Below are 17323 nucleotides of genomic sequence, written 5' to 3'. Positions count from 1 at the left end.
TCTTTCCCGTTTGCTGTTGGTAGCCTGCGTTGCCGATGCCGCCGCCGCCGCGGCGGCGACTGCTTGGCCCAGTCGGTGAAGAAGGGCCTGTTCCCAGTTCGGAAAGGCTCTGGCTTCGTAGGAAGGGCGGGCGGGTGGGTGAACTGGTATGGCAGACAGGCAGGCGGGCGGGCGGGCAGGCGGATAGGCGGCGGGACGGCTGGCTGGCTGACTTGTTCATGTCTCGCAAACGGAGCCCTCTCCTTTGGCGCTCTGTTACGTAAATGGGCTCGCCATTGTGCCGCTGCCGTCGCCGCCCTTCTCCCTTTTCCCCAAGTCGTCGTCGCCGCCGCCGCCGTCGACCTATCCCTCACTCTTGGATGGAAGAGCTGGGTGCCGGTGCCGCTTCTACTGGGAAAAGGGAGGGGGACGACGGCTGCGGCGGTGGTGGCGGCGGCGGCGATCGTGGTGGATGTGGAAGACGAAGGAGAGAAGCTAAGAGCAGTTGTAGCTTTGGTCGGTTGTCTCTGTTCCTCTTCCCTCCCTCTCCCATTTTCTCCCGGTCTCGTTCGGTCTCCGTCCCCATCGCCCGAAAGCCCCGTCGTAGTACGATCTTTTACTCCCCCCGTTCTCTTCCTCTCCCCCTCCAGTAGTACGCCTCCCAGTCGTCGTCCGCGTATTTCCCTCATATCTTTTGCCCGGCTCCTCTTGACTATGTTTTATCTGCCGTGCTCCTTTTCTTGGCCTGGTCCTCTCTCGTCGAAGCGTCGTCCTCTCCTCCTCTTCGGATCTCAGACACAAACCGTCAAGGAGAGAGCTTGGAGGCCGCCAGTTTGCCGGGCGGGCGGGCGGGCGGACGACTGGTCGGTCGGCGAGCGGCTTTCAGAACTGGGTGGTGGTGTTTGTGGATCTGATCCTGCTGCTGCAGTGAGCGGTAAGGAGGAGGGTGGGTGCGTGCGTGCGGAGTGAGGGAGGGGGCGGCCGGGGCGCGACGAACACTGCCGAATGGGGGACAAGAGATGAAGATGTACACTGCACACACACACGAGCGCAGAGAGACAGACGCACACGACGAACGGGCGCCTTTGGCCCTAGTTCCCTCCTTCTCATCCTCTTCTACGCTGTTCCCGATGCTGCTACTTGAGTGACTGGCTGGCTGTTCCTCTCACTCTCTCCTTCACTCCTTCGTTCGCCCCCGAACTGGCCCAGACTACCCATATCGGGTACGATCCCCTCGTTTGCCCCCTCTTCCCTCTGAGAGTATCTGCCCGCCAGCCAGCCTGCTTGACTGACTGCCGGCGGGCTGGCTGGCCGGCAGGACTGCCTGCCCGCCGTCGGGCTAGGGGCTTGACGGCATCGGTCGGGAAAAGAAGGAGAGTGGGACTCGTCGCTCATGGGTGAGGGAATGGGGACCGGGCCATGACGGGGAGGATAAAGGAAGGCCATCTACGACAACAGGGCCTGCTGCTCACCGCCAGTGAGACGGCCAGGCTTCCTGCCTGTTTGTCTGCCTGGGTGCCGCCATCCAGGCTACCAGGATGCCCGCTGAGGAGGGTTTGGGTTGTAGGGAGGAGACGAATTGCGCGGCAGCGTTCTTCAGCGATGCGCAGAGTATTACGACCCCACCAGGGTGGTTGTCGGCTGCTCCGTTGGCTGGTCGTTCGGTCGGTGGGTTGGATGGTTCCTCCGTCATTCTTTGCTAGGTCTTTCAGTCCGTTCCCTGGCTGTCCAGTTGTCTGTCGGGGCGGTGGTCCGTTTGTTGGATATTCAGCCGACTAGTCAGCCCGGGGCGAAAATTCACGCAACAATGTTATTCACCGGGCACTCGAGCTCGACTGGAAGCAACAGTATTGCAACTCGCTTCTATTTCATCGGAAGTTGTTTTAATCCCCGGGATCCTCTCGTGACTCCGAGCGTCCTCCAGGGCGACCTTACCCTCTAAAGAAAATAATAATGCATTGCGCAGAACTCTGGGGCGTAGAGGAGATGAGGCACGCGAAGAAAATCACATGCTCGAGAGCATTCCGATTTCCGATCTTCGTGTTTATATTTTCGGCTTTCTGTTCGACATCCGAAACGAAAGTGTTTTGATTCATATCGGACTTGGTGAGAAACGGAACGATAAGCATTCCGTACAACCGTTTACATTTCTCGGCCAACTTGGTCAAGTTTCAAGTCACTTCGGAGAATAGTTTCGATCGATCCGCTGACTCTCCGAATATCCCGACTCGAATTTCTATCGATATCACTTTCGATTAAAATCCTTCGAAACGTTCGATAGAGCTAACGAGTTTTCTTCCAGGTACTCGGAACGAGGCGGAAATCTCGGGAAAATCTTCGAATGCAAGCGGGATCCGAGGCGCAAGAGCGAGCGATCTCGACGAAACTTCGATGAGATCCGCTCGCGATGTGGAGGAAGCAGTCTTCAGGAAAACAAGGACGTGGACTAATATCTGAGTTTTGATTTCAGGAATAGTTGCTGACTGAATCACCGCCGGCGTACGAAACGCTTGCCGATCCGCGATGCCGGATGATGATCTGGAGGCCCCGTCGAGCTTAGCCGAGATTTAACTCGATGTTTTTATTACAGATTTCCGTTCGGTTTCGCTATCGTATCATTGGAGGTCGCCATCGCATCGCCACGTTGACCGTCCGCTTGTGTGCCTGCTTGCGTCTGCCCGTGAATCGCATGGATAGCAAAACGAATGCATGAATGATTGATTGGACAGATGAATGCATGTGATGTTCGGGAAAACTTCTCTAGAACTCGGCGTCAGAAAGCTTCGCGGAGAGGCAAATCGCTCTATTTTTTCCACCCCAATATCTTCCCAAACGAGTGTCGAGAGATCTCTCCGTCTCTCGATCAAAGGATAAATGAATGAGAATGCCGTATACATGAGTTCAGCAGGCAGCGGTCACGAGCGCGTCACGCAGTCAATCAATGAGTGTAGCTCAAAACAATAAACGTCGTCATTTTTTTCGTCGCGGAGTGATGTCTGCCGCAGGTTCCTTTCCTTGCTCGATTCTTTTTCTGTCTGACGAACTCGAAGTGCAAGCGAAAAACGTTTCGTCGACCGAGAGGAATATGGGATTCGGCAAATCTAACATTACACCTTTCTTTTCTCTCCTCGTGCAGCTAAAGCAGACTCGTCGACGGGACCGGTTTCGCCTACCCTACCGAACGGCAACGGGATCTCTCTGACTCCTGTAACGAGCACGGGGAACTCGGCGATTTCGTCGTATCTACAAGCAACAAGCGGACAACTCGATCAGAAGCCGACGTTGGACCTATCGCCAAACGCATTGCCTCAGTCTCCGATCTCGATGTTCATGAACGGTGGACTGAATATGAGCGCATCGCCCTCAGCAAATCCGAACAACTGCCTCTCGGGCGATTCTCCGCCGAACCCTTTCGAGCTCATGCGGCGCATAAATGAGCTTTCCCTCCCCCAGAAACTGATGCTGTTCGGCGCTGCGGCAGGAGCGCAGAGTCCTTTGAGTCCCCATGCCCACCAAGGGGGACATCGCGGACCCCTTATGGACTCGCCCATCTCCAGCGGTAAGACCGCAGGTCGGTACCGCTGCGATTTCTGTGACTATCACGCTGTAACGCCGAGCCATCTTCGCAGGCACCAGAGAACGCATACGGGTACGTAACCTTCTCAGTCCGTCCGCTCACGCGATATCCAACATACACTGAGGAGAATCTCTTTTTCTGACCTTCGTAGGATACTTTGGGGAGAAAATAATGAGCGTGATGATGTCTCGAGTGAACTCGAGCTTGTGGTTCTAGCCTTATCGCACAAGTCGCGCCAGAATTAGAGTTTTCCCATTTCCGATTGCAGGTGAGAGACCCTACGAGTGCAACATTTGCAGCCGTCGCTTCACTCAGAAACCATCCTTGAAGAGCCATCTCTCGACTCAGCACGGCATCTCGTAAGACGATGTACTCCGCCTTGACGCGATCGACTACGGGTCGTGTCGGGGTGTGGCCTAGTAGACATGACCACCACTATTGTCACACACATCTATCAGTCGGTCTCTCTTCTCTATCCATCCATCCAAACATACATCCATCGATCCGTTTCCAACTATCTCTCATCTGGATGCCGTTTCTCAACTGTCAAACTTGCCAATATTGTACATTTCAACATATTCCCTCGCTCGACCCCTCGAACGGCTGCCGCCTTTCTCCCCTCCGTCCATCATCGTTTGGTCGGTCGTCCGGGGAACTGGCGGCCAGCGGTGGTGCGAGGCCATGTATGTGCTGAAATCTTTTCTCAATTTTTGAGACTCATTGAAGACTAGCTCTAGAGGGCCAAGTGGCGCAGTTTCGAGCCTCACGCAATCCCGTAGCCGGCGCCGTCCTACAGCGACGCTCGTGTAAGCTAGTACTCTAACTACAACAAAATCGACCGCGCAAACAACTCGATCGATCGACCGATCGAGCTGTGATATGGGTGGTTGATTGATAGATTGACTGCTTACTTCTTCATGGATTCCCTCAGACCATAACATCAATGACCACACGAAAAAAATTTGAACAACTATACTGACGACGACCACGAGGACAACGATGGCAAGTTCAATTCCTCGATATACACCGGAGGGCTGGAGCGGTAATCGGTCCCGACTCAAGGGCGAACCTCGATTGTTGTTGTCGAAGGTATCGCCACCGTTTACCGCGTCTTCACATTCCCACTTCAAACAAGTTCCCGCTGGCATGAAGGAAAAATGAAGCCAGATGACGTCCTGATCTCATGTCTATGGTGCTGCTCTGATCATCATTCCGATCTCGCTGTCGTTCGTCGAGGGACACGACGCCCGTGCTCGAGCAAGAGGCGCCTTCCGAAGATTCTGAACCTTCCACACCCCGTTGTCGACGAAAGTGTGGTCACCTGCGTGCGTGCGATTTCACGTACGCTGTCTGCTGGACAAATGCGAGTCTGGATGCTGAGATTAACAATGGAGAGACAACAATTAGGAGGCCTGCAAGAAAACTCCTATGGATCCAACATTCTGTCATACTTCCCGAATATGTTTTTTCCGGAGCCGAGATCGCGACGGTTGTGCAATGTACTGGGGAGCTGTTTCTTCCCCTTCCCTCCTCATCATCGACAGGACGACTTCGACAAACGAGTCAATGACGGTGATGATGATGACAAGACGATGGTGACCACAACCGGTGAATTGTTGACCCAACGTAGAAACGAAAACCCTGTAAGCTCGTTTAGTGATAATATAAACTGACGGAAAACAAACGAACAGACAGACAGAGACGCAGACAGACGATATCCCAGAAGCAGGCGATGTTCATACGATATTATTACTATATTGATATCATCGAGGTATACTCAAATCAAAACTATTTAGTCCAAACTTCTCCTCGTCCCATTTGAAGTCGTCTGAACTCACAAGGCATTTCCTTCATCTCCCCTTTTTTGCTCGAAACGAAGCAGCCTGGCTGGCAGGTTCCATGGTGCATTTACTCCATACATACATCCATACATTGGTTGATATACATTTCGCGACAGCAGCAGATGAACAAACACTGATTTTATGTGCTAACATGCTAATTGTAAAGTCCGTGCTGCGTATTATTCGTGCGTGTGTGTGCGTGATTGGTGTGTGTATTTGTATGTGTGCAGCCCGGATGCGCAGCGGCCGTCCGGGTTTGCTTTCTACAAGCGAAAAGAGTCACGGATAAAAAAAGTGTGTCGTTCTGATTTCGGCATACAAACTGTGGTGTGTCTGTGTCGTGGTGAATGTCTACCCATGAGTTTGTCTATACACTTATAGCGCGCAATTACAACATACAAAAGTTGAAACGATGATAAGAGTAAACAACAACAACGCTGACCGCTCCTGCGAACCGATCAACATCGTAAAGAAAAGCAACAAGATTAACGGAGGCAATTGCCACAAGACACCTACTCCAATAAGCGATGTAGAGGAGAAGCAGCAAGTACAACATGTTTCTACTCACTCAAGAATCTCTACCTTATCATTCCATCGAGCTGATCGCTGTCTCTCACGAATCCAATTCGCTTGTTCCGATTCAAACGGAACGGAGACGCATTTTTCGTGCAATGTACGATCAGTACCGCAGAAATATCGAGCGTATTACGAACGGCTCCGACTACACTCAATTTTTCGGAAAAACTCATTTTACATGTCTGCGTCCGACGGGGAATCGTCAAAAAGCTCTCGGCTGGCAGTGTCGGTTTTACACACGACGATGAGATTCCCTTCGGAGGAGACGAAGGAAATTCACAGAAACTCCGACAGGCGATCAGGGCATTACTCTGCGCAAAACGCACCAAATCGATAAAGCACATACAAATTAGATCGATCCCGAAGTCATCATCATGGGGAGTCGTTCCTGCGAAATTTCTGGTGAATAATTATCGCAACAATCAAGTACCTTCTGCGAACGGCTATACCTGAACGAGTCCTGTCTGTATTGGTGTCAGCATTGGGCATAGTAGTAAGAGGCATTCAATATTTTGTATCGGCATTGTTTTTCTCGTCCCCGAGAATGCTTTCCTTGACATTCAGGTGAGGAGCCTGAAGTCTCGGGAGACGCTTGACCGGGCATCAATCGGAATAATGTCTGAGAGATTGACTGTCTGGCCGATTGATAGATTGGCTGATTGATTGATTGAGTGAGTGGATGAGTGGAGCATCTTGTTGGAGGATATATCTCGTCCTCGTTTCTCAATGATCTGGACATGCGTGCCAATCATTTCAGACACCACGGCTTGATACGATGCCACAAAGACAAGTCGGCAAGGACTGCTCATCGGTCTGGCCTGCCCTGTGCGACCTCACCCATTTGGAGGACAGCGAACGAGAAATACAAGAATGGATCTGAGATTCAAAATCAGATTTTTTTCCCTCGAACGGCAGGCAGATCGCAAATGCATTCGAGTATATTTTTCGGTGAACAATTTAGCTAAGAATCGGAGCAACAAGCGCCGTTGCGTTCAAAAATCACAGGATCGAACTACACACAAACTCTGACTACGAACACCCACGAGTAATTTCAGTACTGTAAAACCGGGGTCGTTCCTGCGCCGCCGGCAGCGATCCACATCCGCTGGAGACGTGAGCAGTTGCCGTCGGCCTCGATCTCGGACATTATTCTCACTCAGATGAAATATAGATTGATGCTGGGAGGATATTTATTTTTGTGCGTGCTCGCCGCGTCCGAGCGTGTATGTGTGTGCGTGAGCACGTGCAACCGTGAGCGTCTTCGTGAAGCGCGTTCCGTGGAAAGCCTCGCTTCGACCGTTCGACGACGGTCGGAGGGAACGCTTCCCGAGATGAGCGATGTACTACGTCCTCAGTGTGAATGGTGTTTGATTGTTGAGGGTCATCTGCGACAGCCTCGAATGTATTCCCCGATTCCTCGCTGTTACGTTGCGATGAAATCTCAAATCCTGCCGCTGGTAGATGGAGCTGAAAAGAGCAAGCATGACGATTACGGTGATGATCTAGAATAGATCTTTTTTGTACATATGTCGACTCTATTTTTGTGACGGCTCGTGCAATGCGGTGCCGATGAATTCGTGAAGCAAAGAGCATTTGTTTCCGGTAATCCTACGACCACAAACGACCGACCGATCGTACGGTCAGCCGAGAACGTGCCGACAGGAAAATTCTCTCAAGCCAATCTTGTAAGCCGTTCGGTTGAAACACTGTAGGAACGTCACACATACACACTCCATTCTTCGCTGACCCTTGTCGCCCCCTCCTGTTCGATCCCTCTTTTTCGAAAACCTTTTCCGTATCGATATATGGCGAATATATATTATTATATATATACATTGCGGATATACATATAAATTGATTGATATATATTATATATATTATATACATGCTTACATGTATCTGTCTGTCTAGAACCTAGAAGAATATAGTGCAATTATTCAACCACACCCACAACCACACACCACATGGATGAGAACAAAGTTCACGACGCCGTGAATCATCATCTATATTATTGACACCACTATTATGCGACAACTCGGTCATTACCATTGTCACGATGATGATGGTGAAGAGATTATTTAAACTCCTCAAGAACATTCTCAACAACAACAATTAACTCTCACGTATACCTAGAGCATTATCGCCATTACTTACGCTAAGCCGATCGATCGTCGACGATTCCGACCAGAAAACGGAAAATGATGTCTGATGGGTGAGATTCCGCTGAAATGGAGAAGGGCCAGGCCTCACGAGATGGAAAGAGACTCGGATCGAGCGGGACTCCGTAACGCGTCAAAGCTCTTGCCCAAAGGTCGCCAAATCTTGCTCAAACGAGTCAATCGTTATCGATTTGTTCAATCTCTCACCCTTCCGCGATCGGTTCTGGATCATTACCAGATCTTCTTCCTCGGAGAGGACCCTCTGTTCTTCCACAGAGAACTCCCAAAATCCGCTCATGCTACTAAGATCTTCTGCGTATATTTCGATGCTTCACTCGAGAAACACTAGCAGCCAGAGGAATATGGATTTTCCGGATGATTTTTCATCACTTTGACTCATCGATCGATCGACCCAACTACCTCAACAACTCATCGATGCGACGCAAATGATATTTTATTGAGCATCTTCTTCCCCCGAACGTAATAGTCTCATTTTTCTACAAGACAAAATCTATCGCGCTGAGAGCAAACGGGAAGTGCTTCCAATGGTTTGCCGGATGGCACATTCGCCGACTGGACCCGATACGAGCGATTGGTGCGCCACGGATAGCTTTCTCCTTTCACGAGGCCGAGCACCGTTTTTCGACCTGGACGATATGCGGAAGACTCACTGATGATGTGCACACGAGCGTGCGCGCCGATCATTCAAACAGAATCGCGCGAGCAAAACACCCACGGAGAGCTCGCAAAAGTCTCCGAGAATACTCATTCCTCTTTCTCCCCCTCTTCCAACCTCATGGCATGATCTATATCCCCTCCCGTTCCCCGTTCGAAGCGTGACCTCTACCATCTCTGTTTCCGCGGCCTCTGTTGCTTTTTGCCGTTCGCGCAGGCAGGCGTATCTGACGGGGTTTGGTTAGGGTGCTCTATAGTGATCTTGTGAGTAGACTAAAGTTTGCATTGCACAGTATTGTCGTCAGAGTACTTACTACTCCAAAACGAAGCAAGATCGGCGGTGGTGATGACCGCCATACTCAGTTCTGCTCAACACTAACTCCTAGCCACAGACGCCGTTCCGGGACGTAGCGTCGCGATCTGTCGATCACTCAGTCCGACCTATCGTTGATTGACGGAAACGAAACGCGCAAATATGCTGTCCAAACCATATAAGAATGAATCTATTTACATACTTACCGAGCAATTACGAAAAGAAGCAAGACATACGGAAAATGATGTGAAGAGAGGAGACAAGCTAAAATCAACCGGAAAGTGGGCGGCGTTCCCCTGCTGGAAGGAAGGAAGAGAAGTCGAAGCGCGTCCTCTAACGGTGTCTTCTTTTTCCCGAGAGAGCATTTCTCTCAAATCGCTCGTTTTTCATCTGCAATTGTCCTGCAATACGTTTGTTCGTTTGCTGGCGAAGACTACGACTTGTTTGCCGGGGAGTCGGAGTCTCCGTGAAGAGCAAAGTCGACAAAGTCGAACGCGAAGAGTTGCAATAGCTCCTCTTGTTCCGAGAGCAAGCCTAGCTGACCGGCGGCAGCAGATACATATGCTGGTCTGCGTTCCCTTCGCTGCCTGATACTGCCTACAACTAATTGTATGATTTGATACATTGATAAAAAAAGTGCACATATATGATGAGGTTGTCGTAACACACAAATTGCTAGAAGATGAAGAGCTGAGCAGGAGACGAGCATACAAACGAAACACAACAAATGGAGGAGACAAGTCTATTTTTAATGTTCCGTTAACTGTACTGTATACAGCGTGCCATATTATTTGGTGATGGGCCATGAACCGTATAGGGAGACAGAGAGGCTACATAACAATCATGAGGTTTTCCTTTTCCGACCGACGAGAGTCTGTCAAAAAAAGACGAAATATGGAGAGGGAGCGGGACGCAGACGCTACCACGCTTCCTGTCCCCGCCCTCGTCCCCTCTCGGCGTGAGGTGCTCTGAAAAATGATCGGCTGAAGTTGTGAGTGAAGCAGATCCGAATCCTACACTAGTATCTGAAGCGGTACTGGCACAAAAACACTGCTCATTATTTTCGGAACGACCGATCGGAAGACTGTTTTCGATTGTATAACGAACAGATGATCATTAGGCATTTACTCCTCGAGCATTTATTCTTGAGAAACTTCGTAGAGATGAAAGAAACGTGTGGCGAGTGATTCCTATGGAAAAAACTGCAATTACGGAAAAAAACACGAGAGCGAAGTTCTATTTTGATTTCCGTCACGAACGATGACGTCTTTTCGTCGATTTCCGAGAGTCAATCGGAAGATGGCTGACAGACAGTCTGATTATCCACATAATTCGAGATTGATGTGTCGATTGTCGACTGAAGCTTCTCTCGATCCCAACTACCCTGTGTACAGCGCATAGAGATTTTTTACTGGATTATCCACTATTACATCGCTACTATTACACGATTATTATTATTATAATAATAATATTATCATTATTATCATTGAGATGGTAATTATGACGCTGCGATGATGATGATGACGCATGAAAATCACGATGATCTTGCAATGAGTATGTGAATGGATATGAGTCGGATAAGTAAGAAAGTACGAATAAAGTTTGGTTATTCTCACTCTGTATCATACCGTGGTGTTTTCATTTCGCTTCGATCCCATCCTTAGGACTCGCAGCCCGCGGTGGCGCCTCGTGGAAACGTTCTCCATGGTACTCAGGAAACAGGTGTAGTGGGGTTGCACGTTGGTGTTCTGGCACTGGTGATGGTGACGAGCGGATTCTAACACGGGCCTTTCTTTCAGATGGTGATGGTGGTCGTGATCAACGACGTCTCCAAATTTGACGAGACACTTTGAAAGAGATTTCGGAGAGACTGGTCGCCGAGCATCACTCATCCGTGCCTTGTACATTGCAGATGACCGCTTGTTGAAGCTGTTGCTGCAGGCGTGATAGCTGGCAGAAGGTTGCAGTCAGTCGCCGTAGCGGCAGCAACAGCAGCAGCTAAACGCTCGCTAGAATCTCATGTCCCGAGTTACCCCAGTCCCGAATCCTCTACTTCTCGCTCCGTAGGACTAACAGCAACCGCTTGCGGTAGTGTAGCAATGATTGAAGTCGAAATAGTTTGTATGCAACTCGATCAAATTTTTAACTCGTAGCGCTACTAACGTTCATCAGAGACTTGGTCGCATGAAAGCATGTCATTCGGCCTCCGTCGAGAACTTCCATCAAACGCCCGCCTAATTCGTGTATTCTCTCGTGGAATCCGCAGTTCCGTTGATAATCGCTGCGATCGCGGCGGCTCAAGCCAATGATCCGAACGGCAGCCTCCGTTCAGCTGGTTTGCCGGCGGGCGCCATAACTTCTGCACCCCTCAACGTCGGTAAGTGTCCCATCGTTTGTGTCAAGCGGAGATTGACGCCTCATGCTCGATGGCGAGATGAGCTTGAAATCGGGGACTGGAAACCCCTCTGAGAGCACATGCTGATAACGATCATCATCTCTGGACCCGCTCAGATTCCTTCACAGTATCGAGCTCCAATCGCAAGCGGAACAAAAGCGTCGCAGCTCTGAATGCTCTGTCGCAGGGTCAGCCTCCTCGGTACAGATGCGACGTTTGCGGTTACATAGCCCCAGGACGATCACATCTCGTGAATCATCAGAGAGTGCACACTGGCGAAAAACCATTCAAGTGCGAGTATTGTGGGAAGAGGTTTGCCCAGAAAGGTAGTTGCACTTCGATTCGTATTCTATCGCATTGAACCCAGCCCCACGTCCCAGCCCATGCGTTCCGTAATAAGCTTTCCGTCGAAGTCCGCGACGAGCATCAAAGGCATCAATGTGATTTGTTCCTCGTCTTTCGCAGGTAACATGAAGATGCATGTGGTGTCGTGGCATTTGAAGAAGCAGGCAGCTACGGCCGCCGTCCCCCCGTCTGGTATCTCAGTCACTAATGTGGGTGGTGTCTCGTTATCGCCGGCGGTTTCTGCAGCGTTGGCGTCATTGCCGCCGTTGCCGCATTTGACAGGGTCCATAGCAGGCGGCGGTGTGGACCACGGGTTCTCGCTGCTCGGTCCCTCTTTGAGTTCTTTGAGTTCGTTCGCCAATCAAAACTCTTTAGGAGTTATAGCCGCCTCGTGCAGCGCCGCATCGTCGACACCGAACCCGAATCTACACAACCTGGCGGGGGGCGCGAGCATAGCGCCCGTTGCTTCGGCTCCAAGCCCTCAAGCGAGTTCTGCACTTTCCGAGTAAACCTAAGAATCATTTGTGAGACTAATCGCAATCGTCCGCGAGACACGATTCGCGAGACAAACAACAGAAGCAACGACAGCCGCAGCCGCAGCAACGCGGACAGTATTCACAAGATGATTCAAGAGACCATGCTGAAGGAGGTCGAGCAGGATGAATGTCCGGAGTGGCTGCCCTCAGAAAATTGAAGCGGAATTCAACAAGGCTCGTGCGCGAGTCCACATCGTCGAAGTCATCGCCGTCGTCATTGCGTTCATCGTCAAATAGGCGTATCCGGTGACAGCGTAGCATCCGACGGCACGGCAGCAGCAAATACGGCACTCAATCGAAGCGCCAAACACGACGGCATTTGACAACACAACAAGACTTTCATTTCTCCAGTTTCCATGGAGTTGGCTGGTCATTTGCACAGCGGAATGTTCTGAGCGAGATAGATCGTAGTCGAGACATCTTCAATCGAGCCCTCTGGAGTTGACTCTGGTTTTATGACATGAACGCCAAAGTTCGCGGATGTGACTAAAATTCGTCGTCCATACGATCAATGCGGCGGAAGAAAATCCTAAGGACCGAAGCGAAACAAGATTTCGGGAAGCCAAAGCCCATGGCAGCAGAAAACGATCTTTACGAAACCCTCAATGAATACAATCGCAGTCCGGACCGGAGGGACTAACCACGCGCGAGTTCACTGACTCAGAGCTGTAACGGTCTTTCGAGGTGTGCCGCCTTGACCGCCAATGACGCAAGCGTGCATTTTCCGTTGAGTAATTTAAGCTTGCGAGGAGTCGAAATCAAAAGAAATAGTGTGTCATTACATTATCGAAGCGGCAGCGGCGGCGCGCCGGTTCCCCACTCCTCTCGATCCCCACCACATACACGTGTTCATGTTGAAAGCGAGCACACTTGTTGTCATACGTGCTGCTCTGATTCCGGGAGTGGAAAGCGAGCGACAAACTCCAGCAATACATAGCTAGTGTACCTGAGCGCGGAGGGGTTCGCGAATGGTCTCAAAAGTTCTCGTTGAAGTTAACTTATCTCGATCATACGTCGATTTATGCATTCGATCTGTCGAGCGTAACCGGTATACAGAGTCCCAAAAATCTGGCATCGACTAAAAAAAGCCGAACATCGGTCACGGTCGCCTCGGGCGGAGCTCCCGAGGCGCGAAAATGATCACGATAAATGAACTCAAATCAATGACAGGAATCAAAACCGCGAAGATTACAAAAATTATGATGATGACGACGACAGCGGCATCCACAGCAACTTTGAAACGACAAATTCAAACCCACAGCTGCGAGCGGCGAAGGAAATCGAGGACGGCGTTGTTCTAAACAGAGTCACTAGTTGCATTTTGAGAAGGTGCCTTACTTGTATTAGTTGCCAGAGCTAGACGCTCAAGCCTGCTGTACAACCCGAACGGGAATAACTGTAGAGTATACTTGTGGTTGGGGAAGGTTCGTTGGGAAGATCGGTCGATCGCTCGGTCGGAAAGTCAGTCGATTGGTCGATCGATCAATCGATCGGTGCTAGAATGCCAAAGATTTAGCTCTAGTTTACACCAATTATTATTACTGCAGGAGATAGCGGCCGTCGAACGAAAACGATGGTTCGTTTACGCTAAACTATCTGAGGTTATTACACCTGCGAGCAGAAGTCGATGACAATTACGAATTCACTGACGACTGTATGAAGTATACAAGGATTATTCTAGATAGACTGGATAACATAGGCTATGGCTAGCCCGTTTGTTGTATATATATGAATGGATTGTATAGACAGGCGGCCAAGCCATATTCGGATTCGTCTGTGCCAAGGCCCTCCAAAGATATTCTAGAAAACTATAATTACGATACCATCTACTGACTATCCACATACCTACTACTACTTGCCATTCTGTTTCGACGGCGTACTCGCGATGGCTTTTTGGGGGTCGTCCACCCGACACACACTTACGCGCACACACAAACACACATACACAAGCTCACAAACATACTGTAACGGAACTCGAAACCAACGCAAGCGATCTGCAACACCGATCCATTTCTCGTAATTATACGCAATCTATCAGACTACACCGAGTATAATCAGAAAGCTGCCAATGACACCGCAACTCCTCATGCATCGGCTTCAGAGCGGTGGGGGTGCGTCGTGCCATTTTGGACGGGCTGCGTCCGCTCCCGCAACCTTGATTGGAAATGAGCCCCTGAGAGCGCTTCTGAAGTTCCTGTGCGCCTTGAGCTTTCGGGAGACGAGGCCACGCTACCCCACCCCCAACACAGACACAACACAATTGGACTGACCTTCTTACCTAGATGCCTTATAGTATAAAGAGACAGTTCAGCTGTGGCTGGAAGATTTTCCAGACATGAAACAGAAACTACTGTGACTTCAATCAGCATCGGAGATGTTAATGAAACGATTGTCGTAAATATATACGCAAATAGCTGGCTCGATTATGGCCAGTAGGGTTAAAGTTGAATACTCAGACGCCGATCCCTTCCCGGAGTAGAGCTTTGAATCTGCAGAGGAATGAGAAAAAACACGAAGTTCCCGTCACGAAATTTTCCTGTTGTGTAGATGATCATCATCGACAACGAAAACGGTGGAATAACGATTATTTTGAATTGTATTCGTGGATAATGCACACTTATATACATACGATATATATTTTTGAGCCACTCTAATCCAGCCTCCCCTGGGCTGCTTGGGAAAGGATTGGCTGACTCTTCCGGATGAGTCCGTGTCGACGAGGCTGGAGGCGACTCGAAAACAGGCAGAGCGTTTGTATCCCAGACTTTTTATAATCGAAATTGACGCCGCGCGGAGAAAACATGGGCCACAAATCTACCCGTCGACCGTCCATCCGTAACAATTCATTAGTCGCGTTGAGAAAGAGTCGTTGGGATGCTTCCGCAAGCTGTAATTTTTGATGGATTTATTTTCCTCATCTCGAACGAGATTGTGAAAAGGCGTGAATTTCAAGAAATCTCCGGCCATGTTTCAGGCCGCTCTTGCGTCTTATGTTCATGGAATGGTTCATCGACTCAGCTTTCATTCATATTGCATTTATTCGTAATCACTCACCAGAGATGGAAAACCAAAGCAGAACTTGCAACAGCATCTTACTGTATGCTCGAAGGTGTCACCAATGATGTTTTTTCCTCGGAAAGTTTTTATTTTTAATTTTGATTCCTCCTCCACACGACTGGTTCGTTCTAAAACCAGAATGTCGAATGTTTTCGAATCTTGAAGCTGGAGCCAAAGTTTTCGGAGAAGGTTGGAGTCGGTTGCTCGATGGACCGAGTCCCTTTTAAGACGATGAATTCACTCCGATTTTTGTCGAGAAATTAAGTTAAATTCAATTGTTCAAGAAGACCGGAACCGAAGCTTATCGGGTCAATGATGATTAGAAGTTGGATTATATTGGAGGCGACGCGGATTAAGGGGATGAGATGAAAATAATAATTATGATAATGATAATACTAAATGAGGCAAGGCGGACACTGCAGAAAGATGGGAAGCCAAATAAAGACATTGTGGCAGTACGAGAGAATTTGATGGTCTCTTTCCTCATTCCGTCGAAGGGCCAGCGGATTCGATTCTTCAACCATAGAAATGGGGGTGGGAGGGGAGAAGACGTCCGTCTCATGGGATAGGAGCCTGCATCCCAGAGAAATGTTAGCGTGAATCCTAATCTATGCAGTTGAAGCGATCAGATCCCACCGCGATCTCAAGAATCTGACTCCCATGAATTTTTCTTCTCACGAGCTCAGAGTCTACCCTCGGATCTTCCTTGATTAAGGGGATCGGAATCATCTGATATGTCCGAGGCTGCCGGCTCGATCCGAAATGCCGGAGTTACAGTTCTTTGTCCGGGCAGACAGGAAGCGTTCCAGACCGATCCTCGCGAAACAGGCGAAGCTAGGTCGAAGCGCCCGAGGACAAGTCCTTTCGAATGAGAAAAGAATCATCTCGATGTTGCTGCTTGAGCTTGGTTCGCGAGCTCATTCAGCCGGTCAAGGGGTTCCCTGAGAAGAACAGAAGGAGCAATTCCTCGCTCTTCTCACGCGTTCTACTCTCTTGCTTTGCTTTTCCGTCACTCGCGACATTCACCGTGTGGCAGACAATACCCGAGTAGCGAGAGGACAACTCGGGAGCCGAGTCGGAGACAAACCCCGTCCTCGTTCGTTCCCGGACGCCGTATCATCAATTGACAGCTTTGCCTTCCTCAAAGGCGTGCTGCATCGGAGGGCCTCTGGATGAACGATATACATACTGTACCGAATACATTCCTCAAATGGACTGCCGAGGAGCTTCGATCGGACAACGAACCCTTGAATTCGGAACGATTGTCGACGTAGGAACTACTGCGCGGGAACTATAACATCACGGGCGTCCCATGCGGCGCCCTGATTAGACCGAATAGAGCCGGATTGGTTGGTGCCTCGACCGATCTGCAAGACTTCGAGAGAAATTCGGCGACATCGGGCGCTTAGAAATGCTCCCTCCTGAAGGGGAATTCGGGATAATCGACAGCGATAACAATTGCTCTCAACAGTTCTCGGGATCTCCAGACAAGGGAGTATGTACTCGCTTCGGGCGATCTTCATCTCTGATTTTCGGATTCCGGGGAGAGCCTCCGGGCGAACGTTGTGCGCCATCCGGTTCTCGAGATTGATATCGCGAGGGAGCCGTTTTCCTCCGTTGTTCCTCCCGGTCGAGCATCGAAACATTTTTAACGATTGAGGCATCGATTCCCATATTCTCAGGGCTTCTCAAGGGTGGCGTTTCCCTTCCCGTCACACCTACTGAGCGAATCCCGTGCGGGATGACCGCGGGGAATACGAACTTCCTTGTCAGGAGCTAACAAAAATGGACGGCCAGGAAGTTTGGGCGAGAATATTGACAAGTACCGCGCATGCGCTGCGACCAGCAAGAGGAACGGCTTGCCGGTTGA

The 17323-nt window shown here is 50.0% G+C and overlaps 1 protein-coding gene across 1 annotated transcript; it reads left to right on the top strand.

Moving 5' to 3' along the window:
- Positions 1 to 1517: 1517 nt before the first annotated feature.
- Positions 1518 to 3919, top strand: LOC108864282 (sal-like protein 3). The gene is made up of 3 exons (XM_018639573.1): positions 1518 to 1647; positions 3116 to 3628; positions 3825 to 3919. Exons 1-3 carry the CDS (start codon positions 1518 to 1520, stop codon positions 3917 to 3919), a joined length of 738 nt encoding a protein of 245 aa, XP_018495089.1.
- The last annotated feature ends 13404 nt before the right edge of the window (positions 3920 to 17323 follow it).

This window comes from Galendromus occidentalis, unplaced genomic scaffold (genome assembly GCF_000255335.2).
Source record: "Galendromus occidentalis unplaced genomic scaffold, Mocc_1.1 scf7180000077446, whole genome shotgun sequence".
Taxonomy (NCBI): domain Eukaryota; kingdom Metazoa; phylum Arthropoda; class Arachnida; order Mesostigmata; family Phytoseiidae; genus Galendromus; species Galendromus occidentalis.
Note: the sequence above shows the minus strand (reverse complement) of the source record. Positions and strands in the feature narration are given on the sequence as shown.

Bases quoted from the DNA above. Each gene is read 5' to 3' on its own strand.
- LOC108864282 (XM_018639573.1), top strand. From the start codon at position 1,518: ATGCCCGCTGAGGAGGGTTTGGGTTGTAGGGAGGAGACGAATTGCGCG. The intron at 1,648-3,115 runs GTGGGTTGGATG...CTCCTCGTGCAG, and splicing joins GTTGGCTGGTCGTTCGGTCG to CTAAAGCAGACTCGTCGACG. The intron at 3,629-3,824 runs GTACGTAACCTT...TTCCGATTGCAG, and splicing joins GCACCAGAGAACGCATACGG to GTGAGAGACCCTACGAGTGC.